We start from the raw sequence: 19,452 nt of genomic DNA on the forward strand, positions 1-19,452 counted from the left end.
TACAGCCACTTTAATCGCAATAGTATATGCATGACGACACATGAGTAAAATCGTTAAAATACACTTAGTACAAAGAATATGAAAAGGAAGGGAATCTATTCCCACTTTATATATGACGACACATACAATGGATGGAGCATTGGAACATCTTGAATAGGAAAAGTTGGATGACTCCATATGGGGTAGGGCAGATAATACCAAAAAAAAAGCAAAAAACAAAAAATAAACTGTATCCCATATGACTCAATACATCTTTCAGCCTAAAAGCCATCTTTTTAAAGACTGAATAGTCTACACATACAGAAGCCACAGTATTTTGCTGCTACTGTGTCTGGGAGCAAGTCTTTGGAGATGCTGACAAGCATCTTTAGACAGCAAAATGACTCTTTTTTTTTGCATAGAGCTTTATAGTGTGACCAATCTGGCCATGGAATCTCAAGAGACCAATCAACAATAATGTCTACTTACTCCCAACTTGAGGTTTCACTGGCCAGCACTGCCTTAGCTTGAGTCTCACTGCAAGGAACAAAGGAAATTGAAGTCAAACATTGGCACAGTCCACCCTTGCAACTCTGCTTCTCTAAAACAACAATAACAATGACAATAGCTATGGTCTTCTTTATCCAGGGTAGCCTCTTCAGTGTTGACTCTGTGCTACCAGAGGGCCCTGCCATTATCATCATTACCCTAGCATTGCAATGTACCCATTAAAACACCTTGGTTGAGAGGGATATAACTTTCTCCAATCTTTATATGACTTAATGCCCTTAAAGCACTTGAAAAGGAACTACTCATCAGTCCAGTACTTGTTGGAAATGCCTCTTGTCATTTGCCATACTTTTCTCTGAAATTATCAAAAAGGATAGAGATTGTTATAAATTTCGCAACTTCCACTCAAGCCACTGAGAAACTAATGTCTTATTTTCATGTGTGTGTGTGTGAGTGTTTAACTTTTGATGTATGTCTGCAAGGTAATCATAGACCTTTGCATTTTACCAGAAGAGTACTTAGCAACCACTTGTACCAGACAGGTCAATATTTAATTATTTGAAACAGAGTGACAATATCACAATCAAAGAAGTCATCCACATTCATAGGAGATATGAAATTACCAGGTGTATGGTTTATGTTCAAATCCATACATCAGTTGATACAAAAGCCACTTCTCTGCAAGCACTCTCCACATCAACATTATCAGACTAAATTTTGTTACCTGAACAGCTCATTATGAAAGATTGATCAATGCTATCATCACGTAAATGAGTGCTTTCTGGCAAAGAATTTGATGGCATTCTGATTGAACAGTGCTTGTTTTGATAACCTAAAATATCACATTTTTCTGTCTTCTCCTTTCTACAAATCTTGCTTTATCTTAAATTTACAAAATGTATTGTCCACTTCAAGTAGAGGTTATACCTGCAACAAGGCTGATTTTGATAGTTAGGAGCAAAAACAAAATCATCGGGAATGAACTGAATAACCAGAAATAGGACTTCTAACTCTGTAATTATGCTTCTTCTCGATAAAAGTGAATACACAGATATCATCTCATCCTATCTTAAGAAGATTCTTTGTATTTTTGTTTGTTTGCGCGGCTCAAATTGCTGACATCAAGACTAGAAGGACTCTCACAATATGCTTTATTTTTCCATCTTGAGCAGATCCACAACTTTATCTTTTAGACATCAAACTGTAAATGCTGGAAATACGAACTTAGAAACGATAAATTTTGTACCTCTAAATAATTGTTCATACACAAAGAATATTTCCTCTAATAAATAAATAAATAAATAAATAAATAAATAAATAAATAAATAAATAAATAAATAAATAAATAAATAAATAAATAAATAAATAAATAAATAAATAAATAAATAAATAAATAAATAAATAAATAAATAAATAAATAAATAAATAAATAAATAAATAAATAAATAAATAAATAAATAAATAAATAAATAAATAAATAAATAAATAAATCTCACTTCTCTTCTTTGCAGCTCGTTTCATCAAATACAGATTTGTCAAACTACTGATTCATATCAGGCTCTGCATACAGAATAACATTAAAATCCATCAGCTGGAAATTGCCTCACCTTATGATAGTTGCTTTAACTTGTGGTGGGTTCATGTGTACATTCAGCTTGCCTCCTACCAGCAGCCTGGTGAATATGAAATCAAAGAACGGATGTTACAAATTTCACGAATTAGTTATGCTCAAGACAAATATCCATGTCACAGATTCTTCATTCCCACACAGTGGCGGATCCAGGGGGAGTGCACAGGGCACACTCCCCCCCCCCCCCCCTCCATTATATTTTGTTATAACAAAAGAAATTTGAAAATAATGGGGGAGGGGTGCGTGCGCCCCCTTTTAATTTTGTAAAGGTGCCCCCTCTTTCCGAAATTCCTGGATCTGCCCCTCCCACATACCCATCTCCTAGGTTAACAAAACCTCAGTGCTCACCAAGCACAAAATGTGCATTTTGGTGATGTTCAAAACTTGTGATTTACATCATTTTGCACATGTTAGCCTTTCATAAGTAACCATAGATGCAATTTCTGCCTTGGAATTATTTCAATATTTTGTATTTTAGAAATGCAGTTTTGAGGACTGAGGTACTGGCAGAGTGTAAAATGTTATCAAGTATTCTGCAACACTGACAATCTTGCTCAGACATACTCTCAGAAGGATGTTTGCAGCAAAATCACCTGGAGCCTAACCTATGGCAGTTTTTTCATCTCACCTAGTCAAAAAATCATGTGTTCAATCTAGATTTGCTCTGATTGATACAACACGATGACAGTGAATAGAATGTGCACCATGCCAAGAACTGCATCCCTCTAATCAAACTGCAAATAGTTGCACTCTTTCAGAGACATATGAAATCAGAGTTGCAAAATTATACACAACTTCCTCATAATGGCAATCACATTCAAATGTGCACAGTTCACATCAACAGACATGTGACTACAGTCCCACCACTTCTATCCAGAAATGTCTGGACCGGCACTCATCGGATAAGGGATTTGGCCAGATATGGGAGACTCAATGTATAATACATGCAGCTGCCTACCTACTGGTAGCTCCAGGCAACCTCTTTCTTTTCTAGTAACAAGAAGCATGTTACTTCCATGAAAATTTGATGTGAATATATGAGAATTATGGTGGGAATAATATGCAATTCATGTGAATTTGAGGAGAAATTTTGTTTGAGTTTGAAATCCCCCGTTTCCCCGTAATTATACAACTGAAAAAAAGAAAAAAAAAAATCACGGCGAAATCACGTCCGGATAATAGAAAAATCCGGATAAAGGGAGGCCGGGTACGAGAGGTTGGACTGTACTCATGTCTACAACAATGTCCTAAGAGGAGGCCATTGAACCCAACAAGTTTATAAAAATGCCCAGTAGAGGGCAGCCTTCATATGCCTGATGACCGCTAGAGAAAGAGAGAGAGAGGACGAGGACATCTCACCTGACTGATGCCGAGAATCTGGTCTCCTTCTTCAGCACCTGTGGAGGCTGCTTCTCAATGATGAATGTACTGCAGAGGAAGAGGGAAGCAGATGGGCAAGGCTGGAAGGGTCAGATTCTTGCTGAAGGCAGCGCAACAGGAAACATAATCACATTCCTGCAGGTCCCTTAATATTTGTCCTTTTCTTCCAACATCAATCGAGATGATAGACTATTAAATCAAGAAATCATCTTATATTTCATGGAACTCATTTTTATTGGCTTTGCCTTCCCCTCAGTAACAGGTAAGCTGTTTGCAAATCACTTTAGCATTATCAAATGTTATGAAAGTATAAGCCTTGGGTCAAAAAAAGCAAAATTTAGATTAAGCTGCCATGTGTATGTTTGCGTACACAAATGGGTACACAGAATGCCATGGCAACTGTACAACGTAAGTAAATTCAACACTGCTAATGTGGCTCCAACGTATTCTACCACATCTTTCATAAATCACACAGCACGGGGCTCACAAGCTAATAATATTCCCAGACATTTTCCGGCTGGCTTTAAAGTAATGACACAAGAAGTCATTTTGCACAGGCATATCACTGTCTTCTCTGGGGTTAAATTTCAGTAAAACAAGTTGCTGGGATAAAGTCTAAGAGATGATTGACAGAATTGGCAGAATGCCGACAAACTTACAATCCCATATCACAAACATTATAACTGGATTCAGCACACTTCACATCTTGACTCCCTGCATCCCGACAATAGAGAGATTTAGATTTGCGGCGCGGACGTTTGAGACGATTGCGTTGGACGTTCTCCTCTCTACCTGCGTCATGCTGAAAAGTAGCTTTAGATTACATGGAGATGCAACCTATAAAAAATAAAATAGCACTCCCATATGATGGGTGCATCAAGCAGCTCTCTACATCTTGAATTGAGTGGATGCAAAAATAGCCCAGAACGCGTACTGAAAACTCAGACAACGCAAGATATAAATATATCGACTTTGATGTGCGATTTTGTGCATGAGCAGAACATTGTTTTTTCCCTCTGAACGTCCCCGTCGTGAAAATCTACAGCTCCCCATCATCTTTACTGGATGAAACAGCATGCCACCCTTACCTGGTGACGAGGGTAGAGAGCTGGGCCATGAAGCAGCGGTTGAGCTCTGGAAGGAGGTCTTGGTTGTGGGAGGGGATGGGCAGCTGCTGCCTCAACATCTCAACCTTCTTCACTTGTTGCCGGTTATGCCATATCAGCTCTGCCAATGACTCACACCTATGTTTGTTTGTTTTTTTTTTTTGTTTTGTTTTTTTTTTTTTTTGGGGGGGGGAGGCATGGGAGGCATTGGGCAGGTGGGGTAAGGCAGGTATGATAAGTATAGAAAGGGAGGATGGGAGGAGATGGGAGGGAAGAGAGAGAGAAGGGGAGGAGGGAGAGAAGGGGAAGGAGGGCAGGAAGGGGGAGGGGGAAAGAGGGAGGAGGAAGATGTGAAGGTAGAGATTGGGAGAACGGAGGGTTGAAGAAGGGAGAAGGGGCAAGGAAAGGAGAAGGAAGGGAGGAGGAAGTAAAGAGGGAAGAAAAGAGGAAGGAAGGAAGGGAAGGGAAGGACGAAGGGAAGGAGGAAGAGAAGAGGAAGGGAGGAAGGGAAAGATGAAGGGAAGGACAAAGGGAAGGATGAAGAGAGGAGAAAGGGAGAAGGGATGGAGGAGGAAGAGAGGAGGAAGAGAGGAGGAAGTAAAGAGGGAAGAAAAGAGGAAGGAAGGAAGGGAAGGGAAGGACGAAGGGAAGGAGGAAGAGAAGAGGAAGAGAGGAAGGGAAAGATGAAGGGAAGGACAAAGGGAAGGATGAAGAGAGGAGGAAGGGAGAAGGGATGGAGGAGGAAGAGAGGAGGAAGAGAGGAGGAAGTAAAGAGGGAAGAAAAGAGGAAGGAAGGAAGGGAAGGGAAGGACGAAGGGAAGGAGGAAGAGAAGAGGAAGGGAGGATGGGAAAGATGAAGGGAAGGACAAAGGGAAGGATGAAGAGAGGAGGAAGGGAGAAGGGATGGAGGAGGAAGAGAGGAGGAAGTAAAGAGGGAAGAAAAGAGGAAGGAAGGGAAGGGAAGGACAAAGGGAAGGAGGAAGAGAAGAGGAAGGGAGGATGGGAAAGATGAAGGGAAGGACAAAGGGAAGGATGAAGAGAGGAGGAAGGGAGAAGGGATGGAGGAGGAAGAGAGGAGGAAGAGAGGAGGAAGTAAAGAGGGAAGAAAAGAGGAAGGAAGGAAGGGAAGGGAAGGACAAAGGGAAGGAGGAAGAGAAGAGGAAGGGAGGATGGGAAAGATGAAGGGAAGGACAAAGGGAAGGATGAAGAGAGGAGGAAGGGAGAAGGGATGGAGGAGGAAGAGAGGAGGAAGAGAGGAGGAAGTAAAGAGGGAAGAAAGGAAGAAAGGAGGAAGGGAGGAAGGGAAGGAGGAAGGTAAGGACGAAGAGAGGAGGGAGGAGGAGGGAGGAGGAAGGGAGGAGGAAGGGAGGAGGGAGGAGGAAGTAAAGAGGGAAGAAAGGAGGAAGGAAGGAAAGGAAGGAGGAAGGGAAGGAGAAGGGATGGGGAAGGGAGGGGAAAGGAGGATGAAGGCAGGAGGGAGTAAGAAGGAAGAACAAAATGGAACCAAAGGAAATAAATCAGCTATTTTCTGCCTGCCATCAAGGGTAAAGAAAGATATTCCAGTGCACTGCTTGCTTTTGTATGCACACAGCTACCATTTTCACAATGAACATGAGATGATGTTACAATGGACCAGCACAGCAAAACATCTTCTACATAATCTACGTAAACACAGAGCATGACCTTGATTCTGAAAACAGTATTTACATCAATTGCCAGTTTGATCCCCCAAAATCTGATTAAAATCGAGATTCAAGTCCTTTACCCATGACATAGAGGGGCATTAATCCAATTCAGAGACAGTGTGTCTCAACATCAGTCTCTAACTTTATTCTCGATATACTTCTGAAGGTGAATCCTTTTCAGCGAGCGATTCAGGCCCCTACATGGCAAAACAAAGGTAGAGAAGGTGTACAAACAATGCATCTGTAGCTTTGGTAGCTTTGGTAGCTTTGGTTGAATACTGTACACACCAGCACTGCAGCTGATCAAGGGAGCCCTCTGGAGGTCCACCGATGCCAGAAAGTTGCTGCTGCCGCTTCCACATTATAAGCTCGTCCTCTAGCACCCGACTTTGGAGGATCTTCAAGCTGTTGTGGGTTCTCCTGTGCTTCTCTGCCAGATCCTGATGACGATACAACACGACATACAATTCAGCACTTTCAGCACTCATCTGATCTTCTAAAATTTGGTATGGCCAGTACTGAACACGTGACATGTAAACTATGCAGGAGCAAAATTGACCCCCCTCACCGTCTGACTGCCCCCTTCCTACCACATACAACCTCAACAAAAGAAAATTAACATATTCGGAATAACAACAATAATTGCGAAATAACAAACACACACACATACAAAAAAACCAACAACAACAACACATGAGACTGTGTGTTTAACTTTAAGAAAATATTCGATATCTCTGTAAATGAAATCTGTTGCTTATTCCATACAGGGAGGTGTTAGAGAAGGAGTAGAATCTCTCTGCAATTCGTGCAAACTTATGCTAAGGTTTCATAGCATGACAACTGAATGCTTGACATTTCACTGGCTTTGATGTTCCATGCTCCAAGCTGCTCTTCCAGAGAGTTTGGATATGGAGACAAAAAGAAGAGGTTCTTGATTTTAATAATATTTAAGCTGTATTTCAAAGGAAATGTTGAAATCCTGTATGGAACTTGGTGGTAATTTTGTATGGAACAACTACTTCAAGAGTTTCTTCCAGTCTCCTGGCTATTATTACCCATGGACTAATAAAGGAGGATTAGTATCTCATTAAAATAGTTTAAATATAACCATCTCGCACACATTTGTGCATAATATCCTTTGCCAGGTTCATTACTTCAACGTTAAATCTTTCGAATTAGGTAATTGGCTAAAGCATGCTTTTGCGTGTTTAGTAGCATTTTACAGTTAAAGAAGTAAAACCTTTCGCTAATTTTCTTCAGTCACGTGTCCTATATTCTTTGAACACTACACAATTGCTGTCAAAAAACATTGAATGGGACAGCTAATTGCTGCTGGCTAGGTATGTTGTATTTCAAGAGTGATGCTTATTCAAACAGAAGCGCTGTCTTTTGTCAAAGCAGTTTATTAACACCTTCAATAGCACACATAACTTCCCAGCGGCACGGAGCATGGGTACAAAGGAGAGATTGTTTCCTTTCCTTCTTAAACACCTCCCTGGCCTATACTTCCTCAAAGGAAAGACTGTCTTCCTTACGCTATTATGGTTCTATCGAGGACAAATGATTGAGCATGACATTACATTTTATAGAAGTCATTTGATCTAGAAGTACTCAAAGAGAAAAGTAATATTTGGATGTTCTGCTCGAAATCAAACAAGTCAAAAGCACATATTGAGATCTATTAACAAGATCGTCTTTTTTTTTTTCTTTTTTTTTTAAATTCCTAAAGAGGAAATAGAAAATTAAAGTCAGATGATATATTTGAGGGTGTATCTGGTCATGGCTTATCCCTTACTCAGGGATGCCAATCTTGACAACAGCATTCCAATATTTTAATGACTGAAAGACACATTTCTGGTGGAAAAAATAGTATTTTTACATTTTCTGCAAAAGACATGTGTAGTAACAGTGTTTTCCGGAAACCTGCAGTATTTTTGGCAAAACGTAAGTAAATGTTGGCATCTGTGCTTACTATCTCAAACTTTGCCAAATTATCTGGTTGGTCACCCACTGAAAAAGAAGAAAACAAAACAAAACTGAATCACAGATTTTCGGGGAAATGGGGAGGGGAGGGAAAAGCGTGCCTACCAGTCTCATCCGCAGCAGTTCCTGCGCTTCCAGCTGTAGCATCTGTTCCACATCTGCCTTCTTCTTCCTCAGAGCCACCTCTTCGGACCGACGAGTGACATCCTCCGAGGGCGTCGATGCAAGCTGGTTGAGGCGACCTGTGAAGGGACAGGCAACATAAGAACTTAGTGTAAATGCAGAAATATTTCGCAGTACATCAAAGTTTTGCAGATTTTGTGCTACTCTTGGTAAGCACAAAATCCAAAACGTGTAAATATATCTTCACAATTTTCACTCTGATTTGTGCACTTCATCAGCTGATAAATACTACTCCAGTAGTAAAATGTAGATGACGTGGGTATATTAAAGTGTGTATGTGTTCTGGTACTCATTTGATCATGTGTGTGTGTGTGCATGCGTGTGTGTGTGAGAAAATGGCCTGAAAACAGCAAGAACACGTTTGCCAAAGTGGCAGGAGTGGGTAGGCCCTTTTCAGGGCCACATACAGTGTACATACCCAAGAAGGAATACGTGGTGCACCGTTAAGTCTTCTATCACCCGACAGATTTGGATAAAACTTGCAGGAATAGCTGATATTGACACAAGGAACAGATGATTAAATTTTGGTAGTGATCTCAGAATTTTGAAGGTACTCTGATCTTTTTGCAAATAGGGTCAATGAACTTGGGAGTTCAAGCTGTGTGTATCTGAGGTTTGCATACACGCTCTAAAGCATGTCCCCTGCTTGGGCGAGGCGCCGCGCAGCTGGAAACTGATGACGGAAACAAAAGGCTTCTACACTGTATATTGGAAAATTGGACGATATTCAGCATGTGTGTATGGGTGGAAATTAGTGCTTTTCTAGTCTTTAACCCTATTCTAACTGGGGGGGTCAAATTGACCCCCCCCCCAACCCCCGATGTTTCGCGCCACGATTCCGCAACATGCAAAGATTTTGCTGTGTCGTTTCACGACTTTTTGCATTGAAGTCTCCCGCAAATTTTGAGACCAAATTTGCGACGTCCGGGTACACCATTCTGAAGTTACGTAATGTTTTGCATATGCATGTCAACCCGAAAACAGCTCAAATTCATGATATCGTGTGCAAATCCAATGCAAATTGTATTTTTTGGTTCAATTGATATAAATTAGATTATTTCAACTTTTAACCATTGAAATTAATCAATTCTAGTGTAGATAAGCCTGAAAAAGTGCCTGCAACAAATTTTGGCAAAAAAACATTAGAAAACAAAAGGTCGAAAAAACAATAAAATACATAAGAAATTAACAAAACAATAAAAAACAAAAGAAATTGATTTTGATTGCACTATTTTTTACATGAAAATTGTTTGATATGTCTTGAGGAATTCTGACACAACAATTTAGCAATCCTTCAGTCTTTGTGATGGAGTTATAGGTGCAAATATAATTTCATGCACAAATTTGCATAATGAATTTATTGAAAATAGAAAGGAAATATTTTTCTATTGTATGACCATGTAATCTTGCAGTTGACATCCAGCTCTATCTTTAGGCAAAATTTCGCGGCTATCGTGCGATCGGTGGCCGAGATCTGAAGGGGGGTCAAATTGACCCCCTCCCCCCCCCCCCCCCCCCCAGTAAAAACTTGGTCTCAAATAGCCCAGTTAGAATAGGGTTAATACCATGTTGCATTCACACTTGAAATACCTTAACCTTTGCTTTAAAGACCTGTCCCCTCATCTCCATAAGAGCATATTCATGCCACTCATTTTTATCTAACTTGCTGGAAATGACACGAGTAGCCAAAGTACAATGACATTTGATTTTGACTTCTGACCCATGAATTTCTATCTTTATGAATACAAACCTACTCCTATGACATGAATGCCAAACCACTCCTATGCTCCATACCAAATGACATAACCATTTGACATTTCTGGCTGATAATCATATGTTAGCAACAAGATAACAGGAATTGGGACAACTGATTGAACAACCTGAAACATATCTGAAGTAACATCTGGGGGCGAGGATATTGAGCAAATGAACAAATAAATAAACATATTGACAAGAGTATCTGGTTGAACTTGCTCTGGTATGTTACTTCAAAATACTATGTACTACATCCTGAAGGATTTTCTTGGAATACAGGGATTGCCAGTGTACCTGCTGTTTTAAAACATAGTGTCAATGCAGTTTTATTTGAAGCGATGCTGCTATTTTTGGGTGATTGAAAGATATATTTCTAGGGTCACATTGAGTGCAGAGGCAAAGGTGCAGGTACGGCCCACACCTTGAATGCGTAGGTTCTCCTGGTACTGAAAAATGAACATCTCTTGCTTCTGCTGGAGGTTGTTCAGATCCTCTTCTGTTTCCTGCAGACAAATGATTGGAAGAATGGTTATCATGTCAGCATTAGCAATGCGAATTATTCTATGCAGCATGCACAAAAAATCTCCTGTGAAATACCGACTGATGGTGCTATCTTATTAAACTGGCATGAATTTCCGCAGTCCACAACCCACCGAGATCTATTAAAAGTGCTTTCCACAAACAATCACAACTAATGGCGACTTGACCGCTAAGAAACACACGCTACGAATGAATTGACTGCGCATGCGTGCAAGTGGGATCTCTCACATTAACGAACAACAGAGATTACGAAAAATAATACTGTATTAAAACATTTGCTGCATGACACTTTTGCGAATTGCCACAAGAATTCACTGTAGGCCTATTGTGTAGACGAGAACTTTTGCATGCACTTTACTTTCCCAAAACTTTCATGCACACAATAATAATCTAGTTTTATAGTAACTGCAAAGTATAAAGCCTTTCACTCTTGAAGAATTGATGTTCATGTTTATTGTTTGTTTGTTTGCTTTACTTTATCTATTCATGGGATTAAACGACAAACAGACATTTTAGACGGGAAATTTTACATGTTCTCATTCTCCTTTCTTCCAGTCTGAAGGGACAAAATATCAAGGAATCAAAACAATACAAAAAAAAAAAACAACAACCAAAGAGAAGCCCTGATTTAAATACCTAGACATATTTAATCATGTACATTAATAAAAAACAAAACAAAAACAAGACTGAATCAACACTGAATGGAAGAATATCTAGAATTACTTCATCTGATTTTACAATATTTATGATTTAATAGTGACATGCCATATTCACTGACCTGTGTCATGACCTTGATATTTGTGATAGCTTCTGTGATGTCCTTGTGGCAGGGGGGTGCAACAACCGGCTCAACTGTCCGGTTTTGCTGAGCATGGGAGAAAGGGGAAATTCAGCCATAAATTTGAACACACTAAGGGAAGAGTACAAGAGACAGACGGACTGACGGACAGCCAGAAAATGAAAGAAGATGAGAGCGGAGTGGGAGAGGGAGAAAAAGAGAGAAGGAAAGACGGGCAGACAGACAAACAGACAGACAGATGGGAGAGAGAGTGATGGAGAGTGAGAGAGATGGAACTAGCAAGAGGATGGTCTTCAGTTGAGTTTGAAAGTTAACAAAACTTCAGTTTGAAAAAGGGCCAAATGCCAGGTCTTTCATAAACAGTCATCCAATACAGTATCTATGATACACTACATTGGAAGCATTCACCTCATAAATTTCACTATCTGGCACGCTGGAGTTTAACACAGCATTCACAAGTGTTTGGCATACTGCCAAGCACATTGTACCATGACTCATAGTTACATCAATTACCACAGCGATATAGAAAACCATCCAGTATCAGCAATCATGAGATGGCAGATATGATACTGCAGGGCATCATGGGAGAACTCAGTTCATCGGTCGAAGAAAATAGACGAGCAAAGTGGTTTAGTAAGAAAATTGTACTTTTCAGGTGTATGATTTCTCAGGGGGGCACAGGTTTTCTTGGGTTTCCCACAGCACTACTTATGTTATTTGAATTTGAATATGTCGCATGATTTGCTAAGCTCCTCATATAGGGAAACTCCCTTCCGTTAACAAACTGCCCACCACACATTCAGGCAATCCACTGATCCTCTCTGAACAAGAATTTGTCAATTTTTCATTTTTTTTTTTATTTTTTATGTCATTTCCAGTCACTGGCTGAGTGGAACCTTTTCTTTTCCTGAGCTACAGACCAAATATATCAATAAAATTTTGCTGCACTATTTAGTCAGTTTAAGGTTTGATAGCATCATAGAGCCAGCAAGACCCAAGATGACACATTATTCCTCTCTAGTGACTTGGGTTTTTCAGAGAGAGAGAGAGAGGGAAGGAAAACAAAGGAGCAACTGCACAAACATTCTCTGCTCATCCATCTCCACCATGACCCCGAGTACAATCGTCTCCTAGCTGGTGAGATGACTTGGCGAATTGCGATAAATCCCCGGGTGGACAACATCCTGTTTGCAGCATCTAAATAAAGTCTTTCTTGGGTGTAGGCATTTGTGAGACTTGTGTCCATGCTGCTATTTCTGCTCTGGCCTGATAAAACCCTAGTTCTACTTCTAGTTTCCATTGCAAAAGAGTGGCACAGGTGACAATTTGGTATAAACATGTATTGACACCATCTTGTGTGGGTGGGGAAAATTTCGGGGGGGGGGGGGGGAACGAGTCGGTCATCAACAGGCATCTTGTGGGCAATCAAACTTGAATGAACTTGGTGTCACTATTATGATATTCATTTATCAATAGCTTTCACCAGTCTTTCAAGGGAACATTCCATGAACTAATTTTCAACAGAATAAAAATTTCTACTTCTCAAAATCAAGGTGGCAGCCATGTTCATGGTAAACTTTGGTCACTCCTACACTGCACTAATGCACAGCATGTCCACTGTAATCAGAACCATTACCAGCTTGACAAGACATAATTTTCCCACATCTGCTATTCTTGTGATGTCACAGAAAAATATATATCACTTCTTAACTCTCTTTCCGACTTATGTAAAATACAGCATATTACACCATGAAGAAAGATATTTCACCAAAGTCACATATCAAGTGAAGGTTAGGCCAGAAAACTGTGGAACAACCCCCTGTATTAAAGACACATTTGCCAAACTTTAAAATGCTGACATTGTTTCCATGACTAATTGTTGCATTCCTACTTTTGTCAGCCACATATTCTTTTGGTTCATTAGAGTCTTCTAGAATCAAGTGTTATTCTAATTTTGTTACTGCACACAATGAAAAACATAAGGGATTTTTCACAACTAAGAAAAAAAAAATTCTCCAAATAGACATGTCTAGACTCTCCGCATTAACCACTCTGAGATGGGTTTAAGGGGAAACACCTAACGATCTAGGCTGTACTGGAGTTGTCTCTCCCTCTGTATTTTGTTTTTTCCTTTCCATTAATTTTTAAGTTCCACGTTATCTTACACACTGATAAAAAAAAAAAAAAAAAAGGTTGTCTGGAAATACAGCTGGAATAATGACTATTACACTATGATAATGACAAGTGTTTACAACATTGGTTGGAAACACAGACAGAATCAAGGTGAAAACATTGATTCTCCGTATACTACCCTAACAGGAAAATATACTGTACATCAACAGCTAAATTTTAATCAAGGCAATACTCCAAGTGAGAGCGGGTATACAATACTCACTTTCCGTGTGATTAACACATAATGAGTTTGTAAGTACATCGTTGTTAGCATTCAGTGAGCCCCTTGCCATATCTCAATTGGTATTGATTGTGACTACACGTACATATGTATGATGTAATCTGAGTCCTCCAAACTACTTCCATCCACGCGAGAGATCCATCACGATTTTACTTTACAAGTGAAGGAATACACTTACTCACTTGGGAAGATTTTTTTTCCTTTTTAAAGTAATTGTAGTAATGCCCTCAATAATACCTTGAGCAGAAATGAGAGCTTGCTCCTCTAAGAAAAATAATCACATGCAACACACTGTACACTTCAATGTGTTTGTATTAAAAAAATTAAAAAAAATAATGAAATAAATGATACCTAATGTGCAGGAAAGCTTTTCTGAGTTTGATTTGTCATTTGACACTTAGTACAGACATTGACACTTTTCAGATCAATGTATTCACAAGTATGCAAACGTATCTCTGGTTCACTAGCAACCATGCCACAGCTAATCAATGATGTGGTAGCGAGACACATTGGATCATGCATGTCCTCTCTCTCTCTCTCTCTTTCCGTCTCTATCTCAAACTCTTCACATGCAGTGCTACAGATTGGCATTCAGCCATACAACTATCCATGGCTTAAAGAGAGACTGACTGTTTAACATCAACAGCTCTGACGTACTGTGTAATTGGGTGAATAATTAGCGTAATGTACTTGCTGAGGACAATCTTTTACCACGGCAATGGCTCTATTGAAAGCACTGTTTAACTCTCCTGACTGAGCTGTATTATGACATTCATATGGATGTAAATAGGCATACAATCCAACACAAAAAGCTTCTGAAACTTATGTTGTAACTATCAAGATATCTATGATCAAACATTCACGGAGCTAACAAATGATTCACAAATGTTTTAACCTAACGCTACTGTCTGCGGTATATACAGAGTATGGTACAATGTCATTCTACATGTAGCTGCTCACAGATTTTCCCTTTGTTGACATGCTTAACAATTATATCCAAATGCATCCCCCCCCCCCCCCCTTCCCCTATGGCTTCAATTTACAAAATATAAGAGATACTGGTATTGTAGCATGCACAGTAAGAGTATACAGCACCAGATCTCTCATGTGATACTCCGTTTATACTGCGAGTTTAAATCCTGCTTTAGATCCAAACCTGAAGAGATAACTCGCAGAATCAACAGTCGAAAAACATTTAGCCAGAGCTGAAATTAGCCCACCCTACTAAGAGGTGACTCGGGTCTGCTTCAGCCCCCAGCGAACATAAAGGTATCTCAAAAGTAGCTTGGTCTAAATTCAGTGACCAAAGCCTTCGACAATGGGTTTGCGTTCGAGTCTTCACATTGATTGACCCCGGATGGGTGCACTGTTTCTCATTTAAGGGATGGTTGGGTATAGTATTGGTTGAGGTGAGGATTCAGCTTCAATTACATTTTTGCAAGATACTTAAAAACCACTTTATGAAATGTTAAAGAGCATACAATTCGAAGAGGATTTTGATTTTAAAATGGCTAGAGCATCCAAAATCAAATTAAAACAAAGTCATCCCAATAAAAGGTGGGTCCTACATGTACCTTTTAATGGGATCTCTTTACTTTGGATTATCAGCCATTTCAAAACCAATTTCCATCAAATAAACTGTGAAAAATCCTTTTAGAATTGTATGCATGCTCTTTCATTAGTCGTAAGAGGTTTCTCATTATCTCAAACTAGAAATGTCGCTATGTCAACTGGTATGCCTCTGCCATAACGCCTGGTTCACCTAATGTCAGTCTATAGTACAACATCTTGACAATGTGTGACGACAGTTTCACATAATTGGAAAAATCTTAAAATTATAGGTTTGTCACAAATGTGATGAATGTGCACTTTCCTTGAACTAGGTTTAATTACATGTGTAGATGGATGGCTATGTAGGGTACTGCCTATGAGCGTAGGTATTTTGGGATTTGAGGATCTTATACTTGACTTTGACCCTTTTATAAGTCTATACATTAAGTAACTTTCAAGGTATGGAGAAAAAGTGTAATTTCAGTATCAAATAGTGAAATGTTTGCATTCTAACTGGGTCTTTGACCTCAGACCTTTGACCCTATGACCCTAAAATTCCTGAGAGAATCACTGTCAGGTAGAAGATGCATAAATAAAAAAAGTTTCATGATGATACCTTGAGTCACTTCCGAGATATGGAAAAAAAAAAGTGAAATTTAGCACTTTCACTTGACCTTTGACCTTTGGGCAAGAAACTTTCCAGGATGGACGGACGGAAGGACGGAAGGACGGACAACCCGAAAACATAATGCCACTGGTGACACTTCGTGGCGGAGGCATAAAAATCATCATCGAAAACCGCTGGAAACCTGAAGCCCCATCCCAACCAAAACTGAAACATCCCTTTAACCCAGGTGGTCGAGAACAGCAGTACAAAAAGTTATCTCCCTTTACAAGCAGGCAAAAGTCATGTGCAGTATGAACAGGGTTATCAAACTGACTGACATTTAAGATCCCCAAACAGTTTCCTCCCGTGGAAAAAGGGCAGAGCAGGGGGGGGCAATTAACTGACACAAATCGATAATTGTAATTTAACTGGTTGTAAACCACACCCCATTTGTGACCATGAACATGATCAGATGATCTCTTGCATTACTTGGAAGTATTAAAGGAAGACTACACCCATAAACATACGCATAGATTGTAGTACTGTAAAATTTGAAATTTTTGCAGAGTGGAAATTTTGTGCATCTCACGCAACATAAAGACAGTGGAAAAATAAGAGTGCACAATTTTTTGCTTGCCATGGGCTTTTTGTATTAAGAGTATGTGATTGGCCTACATTGTATGTGTCTAGTACTGCGCACATGCGTATATTTGACTATAATGTACTAGTATTATGATCAAAATATTGGCAGCTGAAATGTGCGTAGTGTATGAATGGTAGTGCGAGTGAGACACTTGTTTCCAAGGATCCTTAAAAAAATGGACCATCTTTACTTAAAACATAATACATGTATGTAATATCATCTCATATCTTTGATCTCAGGGGAGGTACATATCAAGGGGTAACTGTTGCGCAAGTTCTCGATTTCTTTATGTTTGCTAGTCCTCAAGCACAAACAAATTTGTTTGTCGTAATGGGGACCCGTAACCTTCAATGGTGAGCTGTTTGAAGTTCTCGCTCAATTGTTGTGACTTTCCACAAAATAATAGAACATGCAAAAAATTTATCGCACCCGCCCAAATGCGGAAAATTAAATTACGCCAAACCAAAAAAAGAAAATCCCTGTTTGACAGTACGTAGCAAGCACTCTACATGTCAAGGCTATGGCACACCCTGTGTAACATGCATGCTAGAATATAACGATAAAACCTTTGCAGGTATCATAAATCCATCTTTCCCCCTACTCTGCCCTCCTTCCCACTTTAACTACTGTGAGATTTGAGAGACAGCTTCAACAGTTCCATTGTACAACAGGCCTATGATATCTACACACAAGATATATAAAAGGTCATAGCAATTAAAAGAATCATCCAAAATTTTTGAAGCCTAAAACTGCTCTTTCCATTTTATCGAAAGGAATTCAGTAGAGTGTTCAACGGGTTGCCTGCACGTATCTGTTAGTCTCAGCCTACCGGTATTTTGTTTTAAAGTGTTCTACATTGCATACAAAAGTCTGCATGCTGCCTTCTCTTATAGAGGTCATGATGCATCCTACACACACACACACACAAAAAGAAGGGAGCATCTGATATCACGTTGTTCACAGTTTGCATACACAAACAATCACTGGACTAACCCCCATTTTTGTTGCCATATGTACTGTATGAACTCGCAGCTATAATTCATCATTGTCCTCTTGCCAGGTATACACTGTATTCCACACAAATGACAGAGAAACCTACTTTTTTATTCATCAAGTACAGTGTACTTGCTTCTGCTGTATAGATGTATTTCCAAGAAGAGGTCTTCTTACACTGTAGTTAAACAAGAGCAATGGCTACTGGATGCTCCCATTCATACACTCTGTGAACATAATAAACTTGATCTTCTCTTTGCCATTTGACAAACCACGTAATATCACAAGCATGAAAATCACTTCACTCAGAGCACGGTCCAAATAAAACTTACCATGGAATCCTGCACTAGTCTTTCCTCACTCTCCAAGCAGTGGCAAACAAGTCGCACAAACCCGAAAGGATTGTTGCCAAAACGTCTCTGTGATTGGAAAATGGAAACAATAATAACAATAATAATAATAATAATGAATGAAGTAAATGAAGTAAAGATTCGAGTTACCTACAGAGAAGGGGAGGGCATAGTTCAGAATTTACACCAAGCAGAAAATATAGCTGGCATTTTCATATCAAGTGATTTCAAAAACTCACAGCTGACAATATGGCATGAATGTTCATGGGTATCAAATACGGCTCAAAGCCTAAAATTCCCATTTGACGACATGGTCAAATTAGTTTCATCACATACTGGTACAGAGGTATTCACACAAATCATTCAAGAATTAGGTAACAGAAACCACTAAACAAAGTTAATGCCTTGAGCTGAGATGATAACAATAACAATCATGGTACTGATAATAAAATCAATAATAACCACAAACATACTACAGAATTCCTGACATTTACAGAAGGATGCTTGAGCTAATGAACTTTTAACTCTAATCACAGAACTGCCCAGTAAAAATAAAAAAATTTTCAGGAGGTTTCATGGAAATTGCAACATGATGGTGAAATGCTTTAAGAGTAAGAGCTACATTTGGCTGAAGCCTGATATTTACTTCTTGTCTTTAGTTTATAGCATTGACATTAAATGTACAGAATGATAATATGATCAGAACAGTTTCAATATGCATGCACAAAACCATCAGTGATAATATACTGATATTTTGTGGTCAGAAAAGCAAAGAATTTGACACATAAATGTGTGGAGCACAGGAATTTGGCAATATAAAGCATCAGTGTGTCAGCTTTTCAGCAAACCTTGTCTTCAACAGTATTATGTCTACAAATGCGGACCAAAATGATTGGGAATATAAAGATAGAGTTACACTTGTGTCTGAGTTACACAATTGCATCTAAGATTGTTACACTTGCATCCATCTTGTATCTGGATCAAGTTAAGAAATATACATTGTCTACGTCAATAAAATTGTGAGAAAGAAGAGTAAAAAAGAACAGAAGGAGGATACAGATGAAGTTGATAGACATTTGTCCTTTGTAAAGAACAAATGAGACACAGTTTGCTTTGTCTTACACAATTTCTAAACTTCACCTGTCAAGCATCACAATCTCATACACACTGCCCAATGAACATACACCAATGACCTACTGATAACATGTGTACCGACCATTACTATTAGTAAGAAACCCTACAAGACATAAAGTCTTTGCACAGCTAGCAAGGGAACAAAACATGACAAACAGAAAGACCTAACATACTCAAGTGACTTCATTCCATTCACATGGTGGAATGATAG

General features: G+C 39.3%; 1 protein-coding gene across 4 annotated transcripts in view; it reads right to left on the reverse strand.

Annotated features, from left to right (window-relative positions):
* The window catches only part of LOC140237771 (signal transducer and activator of transcription 5A-like), a 74,624-nt gene that overhangs the window by 23,452 nt on the left and 31,720 nt on the right, over positions 1 to 19,452 (reverse strand). For all 4 annotated transcript variants that reach the window (XM_072317703.1, XM_072317705.1, XM_072317704.1 and 1 more), the window contains exons 4-12: positions 18,090 to 18,176; positions 11,530 to 11,616; positions 10,633 to 10,714; positions 8,379 to 8,515; positions 6,579 to 6,730; positions 4,588 to 4,743; positions 3,479 to 3,547; positions 2,097 to 2,162; positions 469 to 516 (exon numbers count right to left, since the gene is read on the reverse strand). In XM_072317703.1, the coding sequence (XP_072173804.1) occupies positions 469 to 516; positions 2,097 to 2,162; positions 3,479 to 3,547; positions 4,588 to 4,743; positions 6,579 to 6,730; positions 8,379 to 8,515; positions 10,633 to 10,714; positions 11,530 to 11,616; positions 18,090 to 18,176 (884 nt within the window). The remainder of the gene's footprint in view (positions 1 to 468; positions 517 to 2,096; positions 2,163 to 3,478; positions 3,548 to 4,587; positions 4,744 to 6,578; positions 6,731 to 8,378; positions 8,516 to 10,632; positions 10,715 to 11,529; positions 11,617 to 18,089; positions 18,177 to 19,452) is intronic.

Source organism: Diadema setosum, chromosome 14 (assembly GCF_964275005.1).
Source record: "Diadema setosum chromosome 14, eeDiaSeto1, whole genome shotgun sequence".
Lineage (NCBI taxonomy): Eukaryota > Metazoa > Echinodermata > Echinoidea > Diadematoida > Diadematidae > Diadema > Diadema setosum.